At 40.4% G+C, this 26,503-nt stretch overlaps 1 protein-coding gene across 7 annotated transcripts in view; it reads right to left on the minus strand.

Moving 5' to 3' along the window:
- The window catches only part of LOC146367706 (voltage-dependent R-type calcium channel subunit alpha-1E-like), a 70,548-nt gene that overhangs the window by 24,580 nt on the left and 19,465 nt on the right, over positions 1-26,503 (minus strand). For 5 of the 7 annotated variants that reach the window (XM_084913662.1, XM_084913657.1, XM_084913656.1 and 2 more), the window contains 17 exons: positions 13,641-13,744; positions 12,277-12,435; positions 9,088-9,278; positions 8,807-8,910; positions 8,610-8,725; positions 7,558-7,611; positions 6,121-6,201; positions 5,718-5,927; positions 5,458-5,570; positions 4,975-5,087; positions 4,684-4,815; positions 4,348-4,417; positions 3,847-3,964; positions 3,017-3,084; positions 2,860-2,927; positions 2,495-2,512; positions 1,400-1,414 (listed from right to left, as the gene is read on the minus strand). In XM_084913662.1, the coding sequence (XP_084769788.1) occupies positions 1,400-1,414; positions 2,495-2,512; positions 2,860-2,927; positions 3,017-3,084; positions 3,847-3,964; positions 4,348-4,417; positions 4,684-4,815; positions 4,975-5,087; positions 5,458-5,570; positions 5,718-5,927; positions 6,121-6,201; positions 7,558-7,611; positions 8,610-8,725; positions 8,807-8,910; positions 9,088-9,278; positions 12,277-12,435; positions 13,641-13,744 (1,734 nt within the window). The remainder of the gene's footprint in view (positions 1-1,399; positions 1,415-2,494; positions 2,513-2,859; positions 2,928-3,016; positions 3,085-3,846; positions 3,965-4,347; positions 4,418-4,683; positions 4,816-4,974; positions 5,088-5,457; positions 5,571-5,717; positions 5,928-6,120; positions 6,202-7,557; positions 7,612-8,609; positions 8,726-8,806; positions 8,911-9,087; positions 9,279-12,276; positions 12,436-13,640; positions 13,745-26,503) is intronic. The other 2 variants (XM_084913658.1, XM_084913660.1) reach the window with 2 other exon arrangements.

The following is a 26,503-nucleotide window of genomic DNA, read 5'->3' on the forward strand; positions in this document are numbered from 1 at the left end:
TTTCCCCATCACTCTGCCATATCTCTAAAGAATAATTTTTAATACTTTTTTTTTTGTTACATTTTTAAAAAAATACTGAGTGACCCTTCATTTGTTTAAATTTGGTTTATACAATTGAAACAAGGTGAAAGTCAGTATTTGGTATGGCCATTTTTATTCTTCAACAGAGCCTGAACTCTCTTAGGCAGGTTTTCTTCTCATTTCTCTAAGTAGTCTTCAGGAATAGTTCTCGAGCCAACAGCATTGGTTAAAATGCACCCCAAACCATGACAGAGCCTCAACTGTTATACCTCTGCTCTGACCTCCTCTACGCATACATTTCAATTCAAATTTTTCAATTTCAGCAGTAAGGTGTTGCCATTTAGATGCTTTCCAGATAATGCAGGATGCTGGATGAAAATCAAATAAATTTTGGCAAAGCCTCTGATACCACTGGCTGAAATGTAGCCCAAAACCATGACAGAGCCTCCACCATGTTTTACAGATGGCTGTAGACCAGGGGTCTCTAACTCCAGTCCTCGAGAGCTACTGTCCTGCAGCTTTTAGATGCATGCCTACTTCAACACAGCAGAATCAAAAGGTTGAATTACCTGTTCAGCATGCCATCAAGTTTGGCAATGCTTGGTAACAAGCCATTCATTTGATTCAGGTGTGTTGGAACAAGGATACATCTAAAAGCTGCAGGACAGTAGCTCTCGAGGACTGGAGTTGGAGACCCCTGCTGTAGATGCTCAGTGTCCTGATCTCTCCATACATATTGATTTGAATTTGTATTATATAACTGCTTCATAAAACCCGTTGCCTCTGATTTTCCATGCACTTCTTATTGGGAATACCACAGACTTTTCTCCCTGCTTCCCTTCCACTGGAATGCTGTATTGGAATAATTTTTTTTAGGCCTTCCACTTCTTCTTCTTCTTCACTTGTCCAGTTTCTTCAGTTTTTTCAAGGACACACTGCACACCATGTTGAGACATGGCACGTTTTCAGCTACTAGTTCTCTGGAAATCACCTTGTTGGTGGAAAAATGCTATTTTATGTCTGTCAAACTCTGTTGTCTCTTGTTTTTTGTAGGATCAACCAAATAAATTGGAACAAATGATAGTTTAAGATTCAATTTTAAACTGTTTTATGTCTGTTATGTATAAACACTACGCTGGTTTGTCCCTTGAGTTAGGTGCATTTTATGCTTTAATCATGCAGAGTAAGTAACTCAAAAATAAAACCAAATAAAAAAACAAAGAAAAAAAACCAAAACAAAACTTAATCCTCTAAAAATGGTTAGGTACAAGGGCTAGATTGAAAACTGGTGAAAAAGCAGCCATTTTCCAAAGAAACACTTTGGAAGACATTTAGAAAGCTTAGAGAACTATTGCTCAAAACCACTTTAAAAACTTACATGAAAGTCTGGTTCCTTGGAAGCAAAATATAGAGAAACGAGATGTGGCTCACGACATTTGCACAGTACTGTCTACTCTTGGAAGTTTGCTACATTTGTACTTTAAAACCAAAGCCTAAAAGCACCAACAGAGTCATTTTATTCAACATTACTGTATAATAGTATTTTAACGACTACAAGAAGACATTAACAGTTGAATAAAACTATTCTGTAAAAAAGAAGCTTTGAGCCTCTGCAAGTTGATTTTCTTATTGCACCATAAATAAAAGCCTACTTGGGAAGAAGGTAAAACACATTTATCAATCTCTAATTATATATGGTCAGGAAAATCTGACTTAGTAACATTTGTAGTTAATGGACCCTTTTCACAGCAGCCATTTTGACTTGTCATAGCTCAAATGTTAGTGGTGGCCCATTAAATGTCCCAGTATGCTAATTCAGAGCGCCAGCCTCCACAATACTCTCCTCAAGAAGAAATCAGCCGTCATTAGATTTCCTGAATGCAGCTGTGCATTTCCTGCGAATACAGTGAAAATCTGCTGTGAAAAAGGTCTGAGGTGTAAACCACAGGAAGGACAGGTGCAGCCATAATCTAGCCAGGTCAGTGTTCTCAGTGAGAGGTTTAACGTGCCTCTGCAGGACACCCAGATGTTACGTAACATCTTTATGCCCTCCAAAAAAAATGTCATTGTCACAGTGGAAATTCTGATGAGCCGGAGTCACACTAATCAGGCAAACTTGGTCAAAATCAGACCCACTCCAAAGTGTGCCTCCTCCCAGTAGAGTCACACATTCAGACTTCCCACTGTTCCCGACAACCTTTGAAGTACACCTCCCGCCCTTCTCCTCCCAAACTTATGGGATAATTAGACCTGTGGGAAAGCCGCCAGGTCGCAGAAAGGAGCAAGGAAATCAGTGAAGAATTACCCCTCTGATTAACAAAAGAGGCTGACCATAACCAATCACAAGCCAAGGCAGTCACAGGAGTTTCAGTTATGCAGCTCGGAGAGTCGGAAATGACTCATGCTTTTAAATCAGGCACATTCAATTTACATTCATAATTTTGGCATCAGTACGTTAAACATGCCTTTCTACCTTGCATTCACCGCGCAGCTGAAGAAATAAGGAACATACTGTTTTAAACATTTGACACTTACACCTACAACTTCTCATGGTGGAAATAAATGATCTTGACTTATTTTAATCTGACTTTAACACATCTCCCCTCTAATAGAGTAAGACGAGGAACCATCAGTTTCCCCACAGCATTCATATCTTAAGTATTAGCTTCATTTCACTTCTTGGAAAATGACTTGGAAAAACACTAAAAAACGACTGAGAATGAGTAACTGTGGGAGAGTTTCAGTCCAATTTCAAATTCAGTCACTTAAGAGCTGTGAAGACTGTGGTTATCTCATCTTAAACGTGGATTTTTTGTTAGATGTCGACCAGTAACTTACTCAGCTATCAGGCCGTCTCTTCCTCTGGCGTATCTCTGGTTGAAGAACTCTTCTTCCTCCTCTTCATCCTAAAGAAGAAGACCACGCCCGCAATCGAAGAGCGGTTAACGGCAGAACGTGTGTCACATACAACACAAACTTTAAAAACAGTGCAAACCTTTGTCAATTCCTGTGCATTGGCCAGATTATCCACGGCAATGGCCAAGAAGACATTCAGCAGCGTGTCTGTCGTAATGTCGGTCAAGGACAAAAACGCCAAAAAGTACAAATAAAAATCACATTTTAGGCGACCGCATGAATGTCAGTTAGCTTGCTCTTCAGGACCACCGAAGCAAAGCGCGAAATCAAATGCCGTCATGTCACCAAAGCGCTAAATATCGCTCACTTGTTTCCATCCAAAGAGACTCTCTGGGTTTTGATCCTTCTCCACCCAGCCGCTGACTCACCTTTGACCCCTACTGTACTTGCTGTGATCTGGTGTAGGTATGTTTGGTCATTAATCAGCCACTTGTATACTTTCCTTTCACCTTTTACTCACCTACAAATCTATTTTAATTGCATTTACCAATAAAGACCACAAAGAACGACACCTTAAACTGACATATTCGCTCTTACGCTACGTTCAAAGTCACTTACATGACACTTCTTCCCCATGCTGGTGCTGTTTGAACTTCAGCAGGTCATGTTGACCATATGATTGACTGATTAGGTATTTGTGTTAACGAGCTGTTGGCCAGTGGCTGGTGAGACATGTATTTACACTTTGCTCATCTTGCATCAATGTTACTGATGCCAGAGGATATTCTGCTAAAGATTTTACTTTTGATACAACATTTTCATACTAGTTTAACTCGGCGTACTTCTGTTGATATTAAGCAGTTTAACACTCGGGTATGTCGCTATTTTTATCTAAAATACTTCCACCACTTATAGGCATCACGCTTTTTATCAGCGCTCTCTGACCACTTTTGAGGTCAACAAGGATACAATTTCCAAACAATGTGAGCACTATGAAGTAGATGGATGACCACATGCCGTACTGAACGCCTCCCTGCGAGCGGATCCCATTATACATCACCTCGTTCCAGTCCTCGCCGGTCAAAATCTGTGGGCAAATTCACAGAATATTTTGCACATTGCTCACATCAGATTCACTGCACAGGAGACAAAGTCACTGTCTACCAACCAGTTCAAAGTATAGTATTAAAATGGCAGCAAGGCAATAATTACAGCGTCTGCTGATCAAAACACTCTTTTACAGTGCAGCGGATGTGTAGCAGATACGATGTGGACTTTTTCCACATTTCCCTTGTCTGATATTCATGTGCGCATATGTGTGCATGGATGTGTGGGATGATGGCGGAGGCAGGGGGTGGCGAGCGAGCGAGCGAGCAGAGTTGTTTAATCTGCGCCTGGGGTGAGAAATATCCCAGGGTGCAATGTGTCATGGAGAGCAGGCAGAAATGAGGGGATCTGTGGGAGCCAAACCTGAAACACTGTCATGATGGCAGCTGGAAACGTGTCAAAGTTGGTGGGAGTGTAATCTTCAAAGATGAACCTAGAGGGGAGGCAGATAGAAAGCAGGGTCAGATATGACCAAGGAAGAATGGGAGGAGGAGGAAGGAGAGGAGGAGGAGGATGCAGAGCTATTTTCATCTGGACATATCGCTTCCTCTCCTCTTATTTTAGGACACCATTGAGGAAACTGCTGTTTAGATCTAGATTTAGCAGATACTGTTTTTCAAAACTGTGCCATTATTATTGAAATCAAAAGGAAAACCGATTTGGCCGAGTTCACTGACGATTAAGGATGTCAGTACGCACCTCCCTCCAAACAGCTGCATCCCCAGCAGAGCAAACACCACAGTGAAGAGGAAGAGAAGGAAAAGCAGGCTGATAATGGACTTCATGGAGCTCATGAGGGACACCACCAAATTCCTGAGAGAGGCCCAGTATCTGGAAAAAGAAAATAATAATAAAATAATACACCCTCTGGGTTTTTTTTGTTTAGTTGGTTTTTTTGTCAGCTGGAACGTGTAAAAATTCAACAACCATCGTGCAACCCAGGCTGTCATGACTTACTTTCTCTGTGAACTGTCCTGCTGCCCCACTTACTTTGTGATCTTAAAAATCCTCAGAAGTCTCAGCGCCCTGAGCACACTGATGCCGAATGACATGCCAGGCCTGAAGAAACCCCACACCACCTCAAAGATGCTGCCGACAATAACCTGCAAAACATGTCAGAAACATACCAGGAAAAAATCAAGCTCTGTATGCTTCACCTGTGCAGCAATGTAGAAATCCTCTTTTTGTTTTGCCATCAGTTCTCTCGCTTATGTTCTAATTTACTTTTGGTTTTCTTGCTCAGGTTTACTTCCTGTCAGTTTTAGTCCCTTCATCATTTTTACCTGTGTTGATTATTATATCTCTAATCAGCCCACTGTGTGTATAAAGTCCAGTCCTCCCTTTGTTCTTGGTAAAGATGGTTCACTTTGGTTTATATAATCTATTCAAGACGTTAAGTAGCCTAGTCTTCATTTAGCACAAGAAATGTATATATTCTAGCACAGAGTGAGAAAGGGAGATGAAGGACCTCACCCCACAGTCGAAGCAGTTGAAAGATGAGTGGAAGTACAGCCGGAAACCCAGACCATACATTTTCAAAAACATCTCAGCCAGAAACAGCCCCAGGAAAACAAACTCTGCATAGTCTGGAGATTAAAGAGGGGGAAAAGCAAAAGTCAGAAAGCAGAATGAAGCAGGGTGCAGCCAGAAAGAAGGTATTTTCTGACCTGATTTTGCTTTTTTGATTAAAAAAAAAATAGCAAACAGCACAGACATTCACAAAAGAAACCCACAGAGGAAGACGGTGAGCCAGTCGGGTTGATTGTGGTGGACAATGGCCACACAGATGGTGTTGAGAGCCACCAGACTGAGCACCATCAAGTAGAAAGTGTCTGTCTTCACCATGCGGCGGATGGAGATGCGCAACATGCGCTCCTTACGTCGCAAGTAGGCAGCGGGGCCGCGGCGGCCGCTGCGGAAATTCATCCTCGATCGTGACATGCCTGAAGGAGAAAGAGGGAGAATAAGAAAGGAGAGAGTTTTTACAGAGGGAGGCGGGGGAATTTTCGAGTTAGTCATATGCATGTGAAAGGTACAGTATATAAGTAACTCAAGAGCTCAGACACAGGTGATATCCTGTAAAGAAAGTAGGAAGAAGCCTACTGTAAAGACAGTGAGTAACTGAGCTTCACTCACTGGCGGTAGACATGTCTGTATACTTCTCATCCCCCGGTGCTCCTCGCCGCGCACCTGTCTTCTTACTTGATCTCTTCAGCACTAAAGATGTTTCACACAAGTTCAACTTTACCAAAACCTCAACTTTGCTAACTTTACATCAGAAATGAAAATGAAAACAACGGGTGAAATGGTGACTTCTGCTGTCACACTAAAAGTCCACATAAATAACATAACAGTAACAGCTGTGCCTGTAATACAACTTATTAAAATCAGGCATTTCCCTCGCTAACATCCATGGACAGTTGCCAAGACAATAAACTGTATTTTTTAACCCATTAAATTGATATAACATTAATATAAGGTTATATCAATAAAATATTGAGTCATGTTTAAGGTCTGAGTAGTCATTATAGGTTAGGAGATATATGTATGAGATATCCATGGTAGAAGTGTGAGATCGATACAAATATCGATAGTATCAATACCGACGCTGGTTTTGGTATTGGAGCAATACTGATACTTTGTTTCCATCCTCTAACTTCAGTAAACAGCCCACTGAATTGTGTTAAATTATTTTGTTTTGGAAATGAAAAAATATACCAAAAAAATGTTTGAACCTTTTTGTGCTGACTGTCAGGTCTATTTTATTTATAGCCCATAGCACATTTAAACAACAGAGGATGATCCAAAGTGCTTTAGAGGCAGCCACATTTCCATTACAGGTCTCCAAAACAAATAAACAAAATGTTTCAAAATACATAAAAAGCTGAAAAGTGGTTTATTATATTAATCAAAGGAGCTTGCAAAGAAAAGCGTCTGGACTTCTTTAAGTTTACTGATTTATTTATTATATTTATTTATTTATTTATTATATTAAGTAATTATTGTGAAAAATAAAGATCACACTGATTTAGTGGTCATTAAATGTGTTAACAATATGAAAATTGGTGATGATTCATCATAATAATATTAACACACTGCTCTCCCGTTTCTAAGTTAAAAGCATCGGAACTGGTATCGGCAACACTGGCCCTGTATTTACTTGGTATCGGAGCAATACCAAAATTTGCAGTATCAAACACAACAAATACGCGGTGTATTTTGAAGCGCTTTCATTTTACAACTGTTCACCTATACCTGTCGAAACAGGTGCTGTTACAGGGGATTCGTGAGTTTCATGGGGTTGCCGGTAGGTAGCAGCGGCTGCAGTGACTTCAGATTTGCTCGCAAAAGTATGGGACTATCATTCGTACATATGTCGTGCCTCAGGAGGGGGACACATTGAGCACTGGTAAGTTTTAAACGTAAACATTTATATTTGGCCATGTATTTTTTAATTTACTGCGAGCTTCTTTGGCCATTACTTAAAAAAATATAACCTTTCAGAATCTGATGATTCTTTTTGATGCACTCTGTATATGTAGATAATTCTAAGGGCAAAGTATGTGAACTTACCATCTAACGGTGATCTCCCTGAACTTTTATTCTCCTCTGCAAGCATCACCTCCTCTGTAATACAATAAAACTGAAGGTTACATGCAGAAATATTTGTTTTTAATCAAGCCGCAGCTAAAACCCACATTTCAGAGTCATAGCGCCCATTGTAACCGAGGCCAAACTGATGCAAACACTGCACTAAGAGGCCTGCGACCTTCTTAAAGACAGAGCTCCTTTTCTCGCTCACAATCTCGCAATATCTCGCTCTCTTTTCTCCCCCTCTTCCCACACTCTCCCACACCCGTGCACACATGATTGCACATGCACAGCGACTCTTTCTCTCTCTCTCTCTCTCTCTCACACACACACACACACGCAAACACACAGAAGCGCGTGTATATAAGCACACACACAAATTTAAGTCAATGAGTCAGTATCACCTTTTTCTCACCCTCTGCTTGCGTGGGAGACTAGCAGTGTAGATTGCCATTACAGCACTGTGTGTTTGCTGCAACTCAACTCAGCTACTCTGCTGCGGATCCAAAAGTCTGAAGGCGTCTGCAGCAAACCAGTCTCTCTTCAAAAATGTAATGAAATCACTGTGTCGCTTTTAACAGGGCGATTACATTTCAATTAAAAGAAGCGACTCAGTGTATCGGCACATAAAGGGGAAACAGTAGCCAGGCTCACTCTGTTTAACAGCTATGCGAAGCAAAACTGTGGTGGAGGTACGTGCTGGAATATTTCTGAACAGTGAATCCTGGCTAACACTTTGTTTTAACCTTACATTGCCAAAAGCATTCACTCACCAGTCCAGCTGTGAAATGTTCTCACTACTAAATATTCCACAGTGAACTATTAGTGGTATTATAACAACGTGGATACAATTGGTTATAGAAATTCTCCCACGACCAGAAAAAAAGAAAAAAAATTGATCGATTAATTGATTCAGCATTTTTCTTCAGTTCATCAGCCGCTGCATTTCTCATCAAAACATCCAGGATTAAGTCACTGAAGCCTCTCCACACTCACTGTAATAAAAGATGTAAAGTTGTTCTGCTGCCCAGTACCTGCCCTGTCTATCCAGGCTCGGTAGCCATTCAGTTCTCTTTCCACCTGCTGCTGGCGACGCAGTTTCATAAAGGCCCTCCGGTTCTCCACCCTCTCTCTCTCCTTCGCAAATTCTCTGAAAAAATCAAACATATGAAAGCAGCTGTCTTCACTTATAATACGGACAGAAATGTTCACATAAATGAGGCAAACTTACCCAGACAGGACTCCCAGAACTAGATTCAAAACAAAGAACGAGCCAATAATGATGAGAGGAATGAAGTACATCCAGTTCCACGTTATACCCAAGGCATCGTTGGTCTGAAATCCATAATTTTTATGTTATTAAACACTCAGCATCATTGCAGTGCTCAAGCCTTCAAGGGGGTGAGGGATCACACTGACGATGTAGAGGTCTCAAAAACTCGTGTATCGAATATGAAACACTAGGCATTAAGGGTTTAAGGGTTCACTTTCAGGCTGAATGCTTCTGCTCACGTTATAGAGGACAGCCGTCCATCCCTCCATGGTGATACACTGGAAGACGGTGAGAACAGCAAACAGGATGTTGTCGAACTGTGTGATGCCGTCATTGGGCCCGATCCAGGTATCGTTGCAGTCGTACTTCTCGGGACACTTCCTCACACCGCACGCAAATGCCAGCTCTGACGAGTCGACAGTCTCATTGTCTACAAGCACGAAACATAAATGTCACGGCGCCCATTTATTGAAGCACAAACATAATGACCCCAGATATTCACGATCTACTGCCGCTTTCTTGATTGTGGTCCTTACAGATCCCCCCCAGTCTGGTAACTGAAAGTTTGCATTAAAGTGTAGAAGACAATGTGCAAGTGGAGGGCAAATGAGGACAGGCGTGAAAGTCGAGTTCTACCACAAAATACAGATGTGGAGGTACGGACCAGTGCCAGCACCCAAACTGGATCCACATTTCCACGGCAACAAAATCAAGCAGCAGCGCTAAAAAAAAAAAAGAAAGCTTTCACGACTCACATCCTGGCTATGAGAGAGGATATTCACAGATGATTGGCAGATGCAGGGCATACAAAATCTGTCTGCGATTTTGATATCATACCCCAACTTCAACTATATAACACTGTAACATCTGGATCTGGTGGGTCTGAGGTACTAGGTTAGTAGTGTGTGGAGGTTATCAAAGTAGTTAAAGAAGATTTGGGGAAGTAATGTTTTTCTTTCTTGTGTTTTTTCATTTCTTTCGCTGCACTCAAGTGGAAGGTGAAGCCGGCAGATGGTTATCTTATTTCAGCATAAACCCTGGAAACAGTCCAGTCTGGCACTTTGAGAAGCATTACAAGAATCAACCTAGCAACACCAACACAGCTGATAACATGTTACTGTATAGCTCGCTTGTTTTAATCAATTTTTTGTCCTTTTTTTTACACTTTTTGTACAGAGTGAAGAGTCGGGTTAGTGTTTCCAGTGTGTTTGCTATTCTAAGCTCTAGATGTGAGCGAACAACCTTTTAATATCTGTGGTGAAACAATCACTGACCTGTACATTATACACTGGCATCCTCCACTGGAAATACATTTTTGTTTTCTGCTGTCTCACCTTAGTCCTTGACCCTCACTAACACTCTGTTCATCTGCCGATGGAGTAAAAATCTCTTTGCTTAGTTTAAATCTCGCTTTAAGAGATACAAGCAGGATTTAGTGAAGCCTCATGATTCATATTTTTATGCGTTGTTATTATAAATTTGCTATGGAAGAAGGTTTAAATAAATTTAAGAAACTTTTTTGTAAATCCACAGAATATTTTTGCGTGTTTGAAAACATCTGTTTAAGCTTTAAATTTTGTGGGAACAATGGAGCAATTTATTTCTCCTGCTCTGAACGCCGTGACAGCTATAATATTAAAATTTTATACCTCGATCCATCCCTGAGCCGTGTTGGACAGTAAATGCTATGGTGCGGTGGTGTGATTACAGAGTAGTTGTTGACTAATTAAGCAGTAGCTAAATCAGCCAGCAACAACTCTAATAATACCTCTGAGCCTGCTGCTACTGTAATCTATGAAGGCCTCAGTTTCTCAAACAAAGATGTTCACACCCTCTGTTAGAGAACAATGAGTAAATCACACATTGAACTTACCTGGCGAATCAGTCACAGTAAGTTACAAGGCATCCAAAACAAACCCTGAAAATATGCCTCTAAATTCAGCGGCGATACAACGGCGGCACGTGAGCCCTCAAATTGATAATAAAATACAATCAAAGGCGTCATTTACCTGTAATCAGTATAATGTACATGTAGACCGATCATGATTTTATGATTCTAAATCATGGTGTTTACAGCGGTGTTTAAAAGGGCGACAACATTTTTCTCCCTTGAAACTTGTGGATGTCTTTGGATTTCATGTTGTCAGCACTCAAAGCTATAACAACTGCAAGGACATCGCCACCGCAGTGAAAAAGCATTTTAATCTGTGGGTTTGTGTGTGTGTTTGTGTAAAATGCTTACACTGTGAGCTTTTTCCTGTTTCTACCATTTCACTTTGAACTGTCAGTGTTCTGTGCAGCACTGTGCAAAAGTCTTGAGCCCTACTCATCATTTCTTTTCTTTTTTTTTTAAAGAAAAACTGGAAAAAGGTGCAGGGGTTTTACTGACACATGCAAACATATGTAGAAATACAGTCTATATAAAAAGAAAGTTTGTACAGTTCTAAGGAGCTTTGGTATGATCACCTTTATTCTTCAGCCCACAGTGAATTCTCTTAGGCAAGCTTAGGCATTTCTTAGTCTTGTCTTCAGGAATAGTTCTCCAGACCTCTTGAAGGACATTCAAAGCTCTTCTGTGACTGCTGGCTGCCTTTAGTCCTGTTCTCTTTGGAGATAATCCCCACACTGCTTCAACAATGTTGCAGTCTGAGCTCTCGGGAGGCCAAACCATGACTGATGGTGTTCCATTCTGTGTTTTTCTATTCAGGTATGTTTTTGCTGCATTTGCAGTGTGTGGTGAAAAATGAAGCTGTGCCAATCAAACACTTTCCAAAATCTGATGATACATTTCGATATTCATATTTCCATTCATTACGACAAGATCTCCACTAGCTGAAACGCAGCTCCAAACCATGGCAGAGCCTCCACTGTTTTACAGATGGCTGTAGATACTCACTGTTGAACTCCTTTGTACATGATGATGATGATTTGAACCAAAGGTTTCAAATTCTGTCTAAGACCATTTCTGATGAGGCTTCAGTGAGCAGTAGATGAATCTCTCTGGTCCTGTGTCAGGTCTATAGACAGTTGTTTTTTTCTTTCACACCTGATACTTCTTCATTTGTCCTCCACTTGTCCAGTTTTGAAGGACACACAGTGCCAAGATATGCCAAGTTTTCACCTAATAGCTCTTTGGGGGAAAATAGTGTTTTATGCATTTCAATCTGTTGTTATGCCTTAATCATTCATAGGTCAATTTTCACAAGTGGCTTAACAAACCAATATATATTCCTCTGGTCAGGAAATGGTCATGCACAAGGACTGGACTGCAAATGGATGAAAAAGCAGCAAATGTCCAAAGAAAAACTTTGGAAGAGCTTCAGAAAGCCTGGAGAACTGTCGCTCCACTTTTAGAAATTACAAGAATGTCGGGCTCCTTGGAAGTAAAATATAAGACTTCTCCACAGTACTGTATGCTCTCATCTTACCAAGAATGTCGTCTGATGGCAGGCAGGTGTGGTGAAGCTTCCCGCTGTAGAACTCCAGACCAATGATGGCGAACATGAGGATGGCAAAGAACAAGAGGAGACCGATCTGGAGCAGGGGGATCATGGCCTTCATGATGGACTTCAGCACAATCTGGAGGCCTGGAGGTTTTATACAGAAACAGATACTGTCTTTAAGAATAACACAAAAGACAATGTAACAATCAAAGTTCCCAAGTACATGGTTAGCTACATTTTTTTGTGAAAACAGTCAAGGACTTTTGCCTTTTCTATTATTTCTGCTCATGAAGATCATTTTAAATAGCAATAGTTACTGTATTTGCATTACTATCAGTTTAAATTTGCAGCAGGTAGAAATAATATTTGGCTTCACACAGAATTCAAACCCTGCTTTCTCAGTTCAAGGTCCTTCATATTTTCAATGCAACATCCCAGCTTAATTTTTATGTGGGCGTTTTTTTTTTTTACACTACTTTATAGTACTCGGTCACCACTTCATGCATAATGGACCTTCCATGTGTATGGACATGTGCAGGTATATATGTATGTATACATATGTATATTTAGTGTGTACATGTGTGTGTGTACATGTCTATAAATAGGAATAGTAGTGGTACAATAGCTATATCAAGCTATATAGTTTACGTCTTCCATATTTCCAACCATATCCATAATCACATACTGTGTATGCTACCATTGTATATAGTGTATTATCTTACTTTTTTTCATTGATTGTACTTATTTGTATTTTTGCATTTCCTTCTGATATCTGTACCTCAGCTGAGGTGACGCAAAAATTTCCCCGTTGTGGGATCAATAAAGTCTTATCTTATCTTACTCGCTTGATCTGGTGTGAAAAGACCAGTGATTGGCCTGTCAAGGCTGGATTTTCCACAGCCTGGAAACAAAGCTCATGGAGGTGCACAACTCCGGATTACTTGGCTCCTTGCTGAGGACAGCATCGAGTAATGTCATTAATGGAAAAACTCTTAATACACAAGAATTTCTACGGCGTATATACAATTAAAATTACTCTGTGTCTACTGTTTCTTGTGAAGTGCTTACATGTGGCAGACAGGAAACAGTGGACCAGGAACTAGTGCGTACTATGAGGTAAATTGACCAACGGGTTCAACTTCCTGGAGGAAAAGTCCAACAACAAGGCAAACTAAAAAAATCCATGTAATGCCTACATGTTAATACTCACGTGACATCCTGACAGTTTTTGTACATACAAGTCCAGATTATGAAACTCTTCCTAATTAACACATCCTGAAACTGCAGTTTTTGCATTTGTGTGTTTGACCTTGAAGTGCTTTTTAGTTTGAGGTCAGTAGTTGACTCACTGGGAATGCCGGAGACGAGTTTGAGAGGTCTCAGCACCCGAACAGCCCTCAGGGTCCGAAGGTCGACCGGGATGTTCATGTGGGCACCGGCAGTGGCCAGGATCCTGGTGGAGGCACACATTATAGAGATTCAAAGACATTTTTGATGGTAGGGACGCTACACTGGAAAGACATTGTGATATTTTTTCAAGGATTAATAGCTATCATTATTTTTGGTGGCCTAAAAAAGGAGAGAGACATTTGGGTTAAATTACAGACTATACAACAGGGACATATAAAAAACATCCATTAGCAGCTAAATCTGGTTCAAAACTTCTTTCCTTTCTTGAGATTAATGTTATTTTCCTGTGACGTCTGAAAAATGAAGCGCAAAAATAGATAAAAAGGCACAAACGGATGCATCTGAAGGACACTTTTGGAAATGACTCATTCGAAATATTAAATATGATCTGCTGTCATCCCCACAGCTGTAAGGCCTGTGAGTGGTACAGTATTTCCATTCGGTGTAGCACACTTGCATGGCGAGAGAAAAAGAATGCACAGCCACATACACCTGGCAGGCATCTCTACTCACATCTGCCCACGCACACATTGATGTCCCTCCACCTACACACAAACACTGAAAAACAGCATCGGGAGCAGGCGACAGGCAAGCTCTCTCCAGAAAAATCACATCTGCATGTTTCTTACCGGAACGGCAAAAGCAGATTCTTCTGTTATTTTTAATTATAATAGTAGTAATCGCACAGCTCAAACTACAAAACCGCACCGATAATAGCGGCATAAAAATTCATTTCCACGTCAATTAAAACGTTAATGCTCTTACTGACAAGCGGGTCAGCATCTTCTGCTAATTTGCTCGCTAATATTTTAACAGACTTGTGAAAAACATCTTAATTATTTTTCCCTGATTTGTCCACCTCTCTCTCTTTGTTTCCACACACACAGAAGACACAAATATACAAACTTACAAAATCTTTGGACAATGCTGAGAAGTGTGGGGGAGGGTGTGTGTGTGTGTGTGTGTGTAAGCAGGGGGTAGAAAGCACATGGCAGAAACTCAAGTGTAAACCCACGCAGAATCTCTCCTGAAAGCAGTGGGAGGGAGAGAGGCCAAGTGAGTGAGTGAATGAGTGAGGCAATGTGCACACTAATGCGGATGAATCTGAAAAAAACGCTTTATAAGTGCTGAAAGCTCACCGTCTATAACACCACGTTCAGAACCTTTCTAACTATCCGCATGAAGGCTGTGCACAACGATGGATGCTGTTCACATCCATCTGCAAACTAAAACATATTCAAAGAATTTACAGCGCAGTGAAAAAGAATTTGCCACCTTCATGATTTGAGTTGTTTTTTCTTTGGGGTTTTTTCTCTTTTTTTTGCATATTTGTGACACAGATGTTTCAGATCATCAAAGAACATTTAGTAAATATTGCAAATACAAAAGGCAGTTTTTAAATGATGACTTAATTTATTGGGGGAAACAAAGCTGTGCGGAAAAGGTAATCATGAACCAACTGTGGTTAACCACATTGCCTGGAGTTCAGTTTCACTAGCTACACTGATGCCTGATTACTGCCAAATCAGCTGAATCAAGAAATCACCAAAAAGAACCTGTCTGACAATATGAAGTAGGTTTAAAGATCTCAAAATCATGCCACAGTCTAAATAAACAACTGAGAAGTAAAATCATTGATATCTATCCATCTATGAGGGTTACAGAGGCTTAACCGCAAATGGAGAAAGCTTAGAACAGTGGTTAGCCCTCCCAGCAGTGATCAAAATTACTCCAAGAGTAATCAACAACTCATTCAGGAGGTCACAAAAGAATCCTGAACATAATCAAACAACAGCATCAAAGTAACTGTCAGTTAAGGTCACAGTTCATGATTCAACAATAAGAAAAAGAAAAGGCAAAAATTTCACTTCAAAGGAGAAAACCACTGCTGACCAAGAAGAACACAAAGCCTTGCCAAAAAACAAAAACAACTTTGGGGAAATATTTTGTGGACTGCTGAAGCAACAGTTGAACTTTATGGAAGCTTTAAGTCTCGTTACATCTGGTGTGAAGCTAGCACGGCATCACACCAGCAGTCAAACATGAAGGTCGTTGTGTGATTTTCTGGGGCTGCTTTGTTGGACCATGAATTCTGCGCTTTACCAGAAAGTCCTGAAGGAGGATGTCCGGCCATCAGTCATGAAGCTCAGTCACACTTGGGTTATGCAGCAGGACAATGATCCAAGACCGAGTCAACATCCAGACCTAAATCCAACTGAGATGCTTTGGCATGAGCTTAAACAAGCCATTCATTCAAACCCTCCAATTATCAATAATGAAGTAAAACAATTCTGCAAAAAAGAGTGGGCCAAAATTTCTTCACAGCAATGTCAAACACTCATTACCACTTATCACAAACACTGGATGGTTCTGGCTGCCAAGGGTGGCACAACCAGTTATTAGATTTAGGGAGAAGTTACTTTGGATAGCTTTGTTTCCATTATGAAATCATCATTTAGAAACTGCATGTTGTATTTACTTGGGTTATCGTTGTCTAAAACTAAAATTGTTTGTCGATCTGAAACATGAAAGTCACAAATCTGCAAGAACAAAAAAACAAAAAAAAAAACACCAAACATAAACAAAACCACTCAGGAAGGGGATTTTTTGTAGATGCACCTGTGGCATCAATTTTAAACTCCGTCATTCTTGAGTTATTCATATTATTTGCGACCACAAACTTTCCCCTCCCACCCTGCGGGGTGACGACAATACCCCCATCAGCCTTTAACAGCCAAGGGTTATAAAAACTAAGATTCCACTTTGAGCAGGAAGTCGCCAACTGGTTGCATAGTTTTATATTTGTTTTAAATTGAATGTGGCTTCCTCCCACCATCCAAAGACATGCAGCTTGTGGGGATAGGTTAATTGGATAATCCAAATTGCCACTAGGTGTGAATGTGCGAGTGAATGTGAGCGTGAATGGTTGTCTGTCCCTGTGTGTTGGCCCTGCGACAGACTGGCGACCTGTCCAGGGTGTACCCCGCCTCTCGACCTATGACAGCTAGGATAGGCTCCAGCGCCCCCCGCGACCCTGAAAAGGATAAGCGGAAGCAAATGGATGGATGGATGGATAAATTGAATGTGCTCATATTTGAAACAATGGGTTTATTTTACAGCAAAAGTATATATTTACAAAATTCTATAATACTATTGAGCAGATGTTAAGTAACAGGTGCATAAAAGCCAAAATGTAAAATCTCCACGTGGATGCAGCAGCTCAGAATGATAAAGAGGGAAAAAAAATAAGAAATTTAGAAACCATTTTGTCATGTTATAGTCTAGATAGATCACTAAGTATAAAGAAAAAGCAAAACTGGTGGGAAAAAAAGAATTTATACTATTGGCCTGTTTCTTGGAGAGTGAGCTGATGTGCTTTTATGCACTAAGGAATCAGAATTCTGGGTGGTGCAGCGCTTTAGACTGTGCTCTCAGAGCAAGCAGGTCCTGGGTTCAAATCCACTGGCTGTGTGGACTTTGCATGTCCTCTCAGCGTCATGCATGTTGACATGACTGTCAGAGTCTTAGATCTGTGATGTATCCACAGTGTATCCCACCTTACCCTATAATAGCTGGAACCAGAATTCCTTCAAATTATGGAAATGATCTGGAGGCTGGAGCAAGCTTATTTTGTTAAAGGTGGAAAAATGCTGTTGAGATCGACACGCACACTCATAACATCCAAGTTCCCCCTTTAAAAACAACAAGAAACAGAGGAGAGTTTTGGTCAGCCTCTCTGGACATTAACTACAAATATGAATATACTATATATTATTATAACAGCAGCAATATGACAGTTTTGTCACCAAGTTGCTGCAACGTTAATGAATTTGAAAGCCACTGAAATATAATTCTCCAAGCTGATGCAACTGAAACATTAAGTGTTGACGTAAGTCAGCCTACAAAAGCCCACAGAACTAGTTTGCCTCAAGGTTTTCTGCCAGGCTCTATATTATCTGTTTAAAGAGGAAAACCCTGTTTTGCTAACAGAAACCAAGCACTCAGAGCTTAAATTTAACCAAACTGCAGGTAAAAATTGAAACTATGATATTTAGAAAGCCCTGGAGGCAAACCGCTCCCACTACCCATCTAAAATTTATAATGCAATTTTATAGCACATTCTGTTGTAAATGCATAATGAGGTTTTCAACTGACTGACAAAAAGAAGCTCACAATATATATTTATAGCTAAATATTAACAAAACTAACAATAAAAAACTACATTTCCTTCGGAATTTTTAGCATTTTTACAATATAAGACTTTATTGATCCCACGGTAGGGAAATTTGTGCGTTACCACAGCTCAGGTACAGATAGCAGAAGATTAAAAAGAGTATACCAGAATATAAAGTCAAGAAATACAAAATAAATAAGATAATACAATATATACAATGATAGCTGAGGTTCTATGTACACGAACAAAGATGGTAAACATGATATCTGCTTATCATCAGCACTGTGGCACCATCACTGTGGTCGTGCCATCACAAGGACATTAACAGATCCACTAAGACAATTTAAAATGACTGAACTAATCTGGACAAAACACTCTGAATACGTTTAACTTGGGAGAAAATAAACAGAAATTGCAGTTCGAATTCCTGTGTGTCATCTAAACAGCAAGCAGAAGAAATGGACCGAAATAGCATTGGTGGCTTGGCACTTGTGTGATCATTAGAGGCTATATAGCACATAATTACAGGTGTGTCACACTACTGCATACACTAAATTGCATAGAAGCCTGACATCGTGTAATGCTTTCTAAATTGTCTGAAGCGTTATTGAAACTTATAGAAACAACGCAGAGGCAGCAGAGGTGGGATTTTAAATTCAATTAAACTAAATACCAAAAACAACAACTAATAGATACAAAAAGCATCTATTTCCTTTCCATTAACGTGTGGCGCTAACGAGGATACTAAACAATCGCTATTACAGGGCTTAGTTATTAGTGTTAATTGGATTTTATAGCGAGCATGTTCATACTAAGCAAGTGAGTGTGTCAGACAAAGAGATGACACAGCGAGAGACACTGAGACGGAGCGGGAGAACAGAAGTGGGAGTCTGTGGAAATAGCCTTCAAACCAAACAGAGTGAACAAAGGCAGGCAGGGGTGCAGAACCTTCAAGGCTGCGTTTTGAGCAGAGCGATTCAGGCTCTCTCGAAATTAAAGCAAATATTCAATCTGCTAGTGGTAGCTTGTGAATCATCCCTGCACATACATAGGGGGTCATTTTCATATGTTTGGTTTAGAAAATATTTGTTAGAAATAGAATTTCCCAAAACAATCATAACTCATGCAACCCACCACTGTTTAGTATGCAGCTTTCATTGTCATGGCTTTAAATACACCTTTCCAACCGTTTGTTAACACAAGTAACTAATCAGCCAATCACATGGCAGAAAATGAATGAATGTAGGTATGTAGATGTGGTCAAGAAAACCACGAACTGAGCATCAGAATGGAGAAAAGGTGATTTTAGAGACTTTGAACTTGGCATGGTTGGTACCAGACAAGCTGGTCTGACTGTTTAAGAAACTGATAATCTGCAGGGATTCTCCCACATGGCCGTCTCTGGGATTTACAGACAATGATGAGACAAAGAAAAATCCAGTGAGCAGCAGTTCTCTAGGCAAATGTCTTGTTGTTGCTAGACATCAGAGGAGAATGGCCAGACTGCTTTTAGCTGATAGCGACACAACAATGACCCAAATAATCACTTATGACAACCAAGATAAGCAGAAGACCATCTCTGAATGCAGCAGAAGACCACACTGAGTGCCACTCTTGCCACCTAAGAACAGAAAACTGAGGCTGCAGTTTATACCAGCTCACCAACATTGGACAGCAGAAGATCAGAAATACACTGCCTGGTCTGCAGAGTCTTGATTTCTGCTGTGCCATTCGTATGGTGGGATCAGGGCTATCCTGCTTTGAATCAAAGGTTGCTGATGGTGTAATGGTGTGGAGGATAATTTCTTGGCACACTTTGGGCCCCTTAGAACTAACTGAGCATCGTTCAACCACCACAGCCGACCTGTGTATTGTTGCTGACCACTTCCATTCCTTTATGACCACAGGGTACCCATCCTCTAATGGTCACGTCTCATGTCACAAAGCTCAGATAATCTTAGACTGGCTTCTTCAACATGCCAGTTAGTTCACTGTACTCAAATAACCTCCACAGTAACCAGATCTCAATCCAACAGATAACATTTGGGTTGTGGTGGAACAGGAGATTCATATTATAGAGGTGCGGCCAACAAATCTGCAGCAGCTGTGAATACTGAGGAATATCCAAGGAATGTTTTCACCACCTTGATGAATCTGTGCCACGAAGTTGTACTGAAGGAGGTCCATCCCAGTACTAGAAGGATGTACCTAATGAAATGTCTTGAGGGTGCATACAATTGGTTTTTTATCTTTGGATCAACTTAAAATTCTTTAAAAAAAACAAAAAAACGACATCTTTGCAACTCTGTCAGGAGCCGGTCGTGTCCGTTCCTGACAAAGATAAAGGAGACATAGCAAAGATCAACCCCAACTCTAACTTTTACAATGAAAACAGGCTTTAAATCACCTCTTAGTATTCTTCTTTTTAATAAATAATTATAATTTCTTAAAGTTTCCATTTTTTTTGAGTGTCCTTGGTTGAATTGTTTCAAACATCAATAATTTGCCCTGTTTACACAGCAGAAAATTCCCATCTGAATTAATGAAATGGAAAAATATCATCAATGTAGCAAAGCTATCAGTGATGTAATAAGATAATAAAAGAGGTGGAATAGCTGCACACATGCACTCTAAAGACCTGACTCTGTGACAGTATAAAAAGCGGGTTTGTGTTCACACCGAGAGGCTAATCTCTTCCTCAGAGGCTCTTTAAGTGAAGCACTGTTGCACAGTATTGTACCACACTGGCTCTGGAGAGGCTGAATTCATTACATGCACAGAATGCAGCCTCTCCCACACACCTCCACCTACACGAAGAACACCACCAAAAACTACAGTAATCAGCAGCATCACGTTGCTTACCAGTTCGGCACAGCTCCGCAGATGGCAATGTGCAGCTGAATCAACATTAACATAATGCATCAGCAAATTAATGGCTTTGAATTAAATCTGGGGAAACATAAACTATGTGTCTAATCGCAGCGTTAATACTCTTCTGCTGAAATGGGATGATTACATAAAGTGTACTCATAATTAGTCATAGAATAAATGGTTGAGTATATGTTTTCCCAATGAAAACCCACCTGGGACCGTAAGCTATTGTTTATTTGATTCAATTATCAGTGAAATTAGAGGCTGAGACCACTGCAGCAGCTCTTTTACACCGCGTGATGCTGTCAGGGATCTTGGACGCTCATAATTCCTGAATTATTTCTTGGAGCCAATGACAGCAAGTGCCCGATTTGAAATTTACCCCAAAGTTTCGAAGGTAGACTTCACCAAACCTTTAACACAGACACACACACAACCGACATTACCAAGCAAGCAAATCGGCACCAGATCTGCAGGACTAGACTGTCATTGGTACGTCTACTACTTGTAAGTTTACCCCCTAATCCCTCAGCTACTGTTCGATACTGTACTTGAAAAGCTACCATCAGATTTGGTCAGAAGGATAACAGACGATAAGTCTCCTTTTCCTCGTCACCAGCCCAGAGTGAGATTTGACAAAACGTCACCAAATGTTAACAATCATGTTTCTGCCTAATCAAATCTGTGCTTTAGAGAGTGGATATCACCCTTATAACAGTGAGTGAATAAACTGAACCTGCTCGAAAAAAACTCTTAAACACAACTCTAGAGAACAACAAATGCCCCATCTAGTCATTGTAGCACCAGGAGGCCCCTTCAGTGAATGAGCCACGATTTGAAACTTTTGCAAAAATGCACCGACTGCCTTTTTTTAAACATTAAGATAGTAAAAACAGTATACTCTCTGTCAGCTCTAAGATTTTAGATAATATGATGTAATAAAACTATCCCTGAATAATGTAAATAGAACCTGAGGTGAAGAACAACATGTGAACAACATAGTGTGTGAAAAGTACCCCCCCATGATTCAGTAGTTTGTAGAACCACATTCTGCTTGAAGTGTGACTTTATAGGTCTCCCACGTGGCTGTGGAGGCATTTTGCTTCAGCTCATTGAGGTTTGTAGCTATTTGTTCATGTGCAGCTCTGTTAAAGTTGCACCACTGCGTTTTACTCAGATTGAGGTCTGGGCTGGCTCCTTCAGCTGTTCTGTTGTAGATTTGCTGCTGTGCTTGGGATCATTATCCTATTGTGTGATCTTATTTGGTCAAGCTTTAGCCATCAGACACATCTGACTTTAGAATACTTTGTACACAGAAGAGTTCATGGTCGACTCAGTGAAGGTGCCCAGACCCTGTGACTGCAAAACAACCCCAAATCATCATCGCTCCCCACCGTGCCTCGCAGTTGCTATGAGGTGTTTGTGATGATGTGCTGTGTTTGGTTTTCATAAATATGATGAAGTACATTATGGTCACACATCTCTATTTTACCAGGACAGTACTGCTGTATCATTATGAAATGCTCTTCAAAACCTCATTAATTTGATGTTAGATATGTGAATTTTATTCCAGTACTTCTTGTAATGTCACTTTGCAATGAGCATCCTTTGGCGTAAATTTCTAGAAACAGCTCACACCAGCCTAACCCATTTTAACCCTTACCTCCAGATTATTATTTTACCTTGGTGGCCCTTTCCTGTAAATCAAATAATAAATAAATCAAATAATAACAAATGGGTTTTTGAGCTTCTTATAAAATCGAAATCTTTTAGCTCCACGCATCACTGCGCTCACTGTGCTTGATGAGAGTTGAGCAGCGATAGTGTGCAGAAAATGGTTGATGGGGGAGAGACGCTAAATGTATGTATGACTTGTCTCACTCCCGTGTGTCTGTCTCTGTGCCAGATGGCATAATGAATCACTCCCAACTCCCACCCAGCTGTATTATTCATCCTGTCTAAAGAGCAACAATTTTAGCAAAGTGTCACACTCGCAGAGGTATGAGTGCAGGCACAGCTGGGATCAATATCATTATGACTGACGAGGGAGTTGTCAGAACTAATCTACCAACAGGAGGGCAACAGGTTCACTGGCAACAATTTGTACCTGTGACCTCAGAAATAGAGTAATAAGCACACACATGCACACACACACACACGCCTAACTCATCTGAGAGTCATTTCACTGCTAATCAAAGCATCGCGTCCACCTGTGCCAATCTGTTTGCTGCAGGATATAATTGACCATTTTAGGAATCCCAGTGATTTAAATTGGATTGTGGGTAAGTTATTCTAGCTGTTGTCCTTTTTTTGCTACACACTGTTTGCTCAGATTAGGGATTTTAATTGAGCTCAGTGTCCCAGCAGATTTGCTTCTAGCAATGCATTAATATGAAATGAAATGAATGCCGCCAGCGCTGGCCCAGTGGCCTCGATTATATTCCCAGTGGGCCTCTATGACACATGTGTGTTTTCTTTTAAGTCTGACTTACTTGTGCTGTGGCACCAGAGCCAGAGCGTCGGAGTGTGTGCTAGTGAGGAGAGGGGGGCGGCATATGTGCCATCAGAAAATGTGTCAGATAGGTGGCAGGAAACCAGGTCGTCCGTTACCAATTCCAGCCACAACTGGATTTGGTAACACAGAAGATCTGTTAGCTGCACAAAGTACACTGACAACTTTGAACACACTGTAAGTGACATGATTTGAAAGCTTAACTTCAATCAGGAAGTTCTCAAAAACTACACAAAATGCCTCATTCTTAAAAGTAACTCGACATGTCCAATCAGTGATTGCACAGGTGAGATCATACAGAAACTCTTAACCAGACATCACTCCTCAGTCTGTTGCTGTTGCTCTTTAACAGTGTCGGGGGAGGAATGCAGATCCTCTTTAAAACGTCTCGTTGTGCACAAGAACCCCTGGTTTGACTGGTTTCTGATTATTTTATTGCACGTGCTGGTCGAGGTTGAGCTGGCATTTTCCAACCCAGCAGTCAGTGGCATCACACAATACGGCTTCATGGTTATAAGCCCATTAATGGGAGACCAACAAGCAGAAAAAAACCCCCAAAACAACAAAGTTCTGTGAATTGCAGTCTAGTGGAGTAGAAGAATGAGTGCTAATAAATAGCATAAAATGAAAGTGAAATACAACTACCTTCAAAATTGTACAGTACTTAAGTAAATGAGAACTCCACTGACTCAGCATTGTGCTTCTATAATTTAGTTTGACTCACTTTACCCACAATGCTGCTGAGAGCCCGCAGTTCAGCCGGAGATTCTGGTGTGTTGTGCCAACCGTGCCTAACGTCAGTCAAAAGTCTGGCAACATCGCTTCTTGTCATTCCACTCCCTCTGATTTTATTTTATTTTTTCAAACATTCAACAGGTTATGCAGCTCCCTCTGGAGAGACAAGTTTTTCCCACGTATACGTTAGTCCTCTCTAAGGGGGAAACCAGAGACCATGCAACTCCAGGGACTTGTAGTGATGACTAGCAATAAAATTGCTCGTCCTCAACTTTGAACTGACACCATTTAACCAGTAGATACAGAGGATATTTCTGGTTAACACATAATGAGAAGGGAAAGACACAAGAAGTTTACCTACACAATCACAGCCAGAACTGTTTGCTACTGTCCAACTGACAGATACAAATCAACAGGCGAATCACTAATCCCTGTAAACTACACTTTGGCGTATAAGAACACTATGAAATAAATCCTTTAACCCCGCCAATATCCTTTGTATGGTCACATTCATGCAATGCTCAGACCTGGTATGAAACAACAGTACAGTGAAGCTCAGTGAATTACAAAAACTGGCAAAAACCTTCCCTACATACATGTAATGTCACTTTTTGTTTTGAAATCATCTATTACACATAATATATATAATTTGTAACGATTTCAGTGTCATAGAAATAATTCCAATGAGCATTATAGATACTGATAATCCTGGTACCCCAGGCAGTTTCTATAGTAGGTTTCATCCAGATTGATTAATTATAGTTATATAATTATCACTGTATAAAATAAAAGTAGGTTCTGGAAACACTTTTTACATATTTCATACTTTACAGTAAAAGGGGACTCTATCAGCTCCATATTTTTATTTTTGGATTCTATTAAAGTTGCTTTGTGCGATTGACTGGGTGTTGGGTAGTCCCTGTGTTCATCCACTGTCAGAAAACTGTCTGTTTAAACCAACTTTCTTCTGAGTGGTTGCCCCACACAAACAGGTTTGAACAGCAGGTTGGGGTTCACAGTCATAACTGTGTACATGAGATGACCATATTAGAAATATCTCCTCTCAGTGACATCATACAGAGCCAAGATTAGAAAAAAACTTACTGAACAGGATATTTAAAGCACTCTGAAGCCTGAGGGATTTCTTAACTACAATACTTGAAACTTTGGCCATGTTTATATGAACATCCACGGCTTTAACAGTATATCTTTGACAGAAAATAAGGAAAAGTACAACAGGTTAAAGATGAATCACCAATTGTTTTTCAGAGATCTCTGTGTTTAAGACACATCTTTTCAGATTTAAACAATAATTCTGTGATATTAGGTACAGAACAGGGTGACTATAGTTGGGTCTGGTAGTGATAACCTCTCTGAACAGTACACAAACTCCACCACTGGAGCTTCAAGTGATAATCTACAAAATAAAATAAAATGCAGCTGTGGTCACCCTTTTCTGCTGCAACGATAACTGGTAAATACTGAAGAGACGTGTGAAGAGACAACAGAGACGTGAATTGTGCTGCTGGTATGGTTTCTGTAGCTGTTTGAAGGTTCTGAATTTGTGAAGTCTGCTTGGCAGCTACATAATTACATCCTTTTTAGACTTCGTCCAAGCATGTTTAGCTCAGTGCTTTAAGTTAGTGCTTTAAGGTTTAAGTTCTAGACTATCCTGCATGCCTGTGATGTCCTATAACAGATAATCCCTGGTTCTGCCATACTCCACTAACAGAAAAATATGTTTTTGAACTGACATTTAGCTCCTGAGTCAGATAGTGCTTTGTTTCTTTTAGCCAGACAGTCTTTTAATGAAAAAGTTAAAGCACATAATTTGTTGCAAACTCTTACAGATGCCTAACGAGAGAATTTGAAAGCAATCAGTACCGCTCAGGATGAATTATTTAAACCGAGTGAACGCTTTGACCTTGCAAATTCTGTGAAACTCAGTCAGCAACACAGCTGTTGAGCATTTATGCCGGCCTTAACTGGTCTGTAAACGTGATGCTGATGTCCCTTTTATGTAAGAGGCAGAGAGAGAGAAATAAGAAACACAGAGGAAAAAAAATATGTGGGTGTCAGATTGAAATGAGATGTCAACATGCCAACAGCAATCTTCCCTGAATGTAAAATAATGTACACTTAACCATAAACAGCATACCAGCAATAACAATGGGCAACTCCCGCATGATTAATTCACTAAAGCCAGTTTTATAGGGAACAAATTAAGACTCTTGGTGTTTTTCTACAGTCTGTCTTCTTTTTATCTTCCTTTTTCTACCGCTTGTTTTCTGTCTCCTTTCTTCTCCATCCATCCACTCCTTCTCTGCTTTTGCATAACATCTCCGGCGCTACATTCACATTTAATTCACAGAGGTCCTGGGGGCGAACCAAAGCAGGTTTTAGACACAACTGCCAATCCACTTATCCACCCACCTATTGCTGACTGCAGAGCCTGACTGTGCAGTGGAAACACACACTTTTCTTTGTGTTATGTTTTCCTGCGGATCTAT

Source organism: Perissodus microlepis, chromosome 18 (assembly GCF_051167445.1).
Source record: "Perissodus microlepis isolate ML-2025 ecotype Zambia chromosome 18, ASM5116744v1, whole genome shotgun sequence".
NCBI classification, from domain to species: Eukaryota; Metazoa; Chordata; class Actinopteri; order Cichliformes; family Cichlidae; genus Perissodus; species Perissodus microlepis.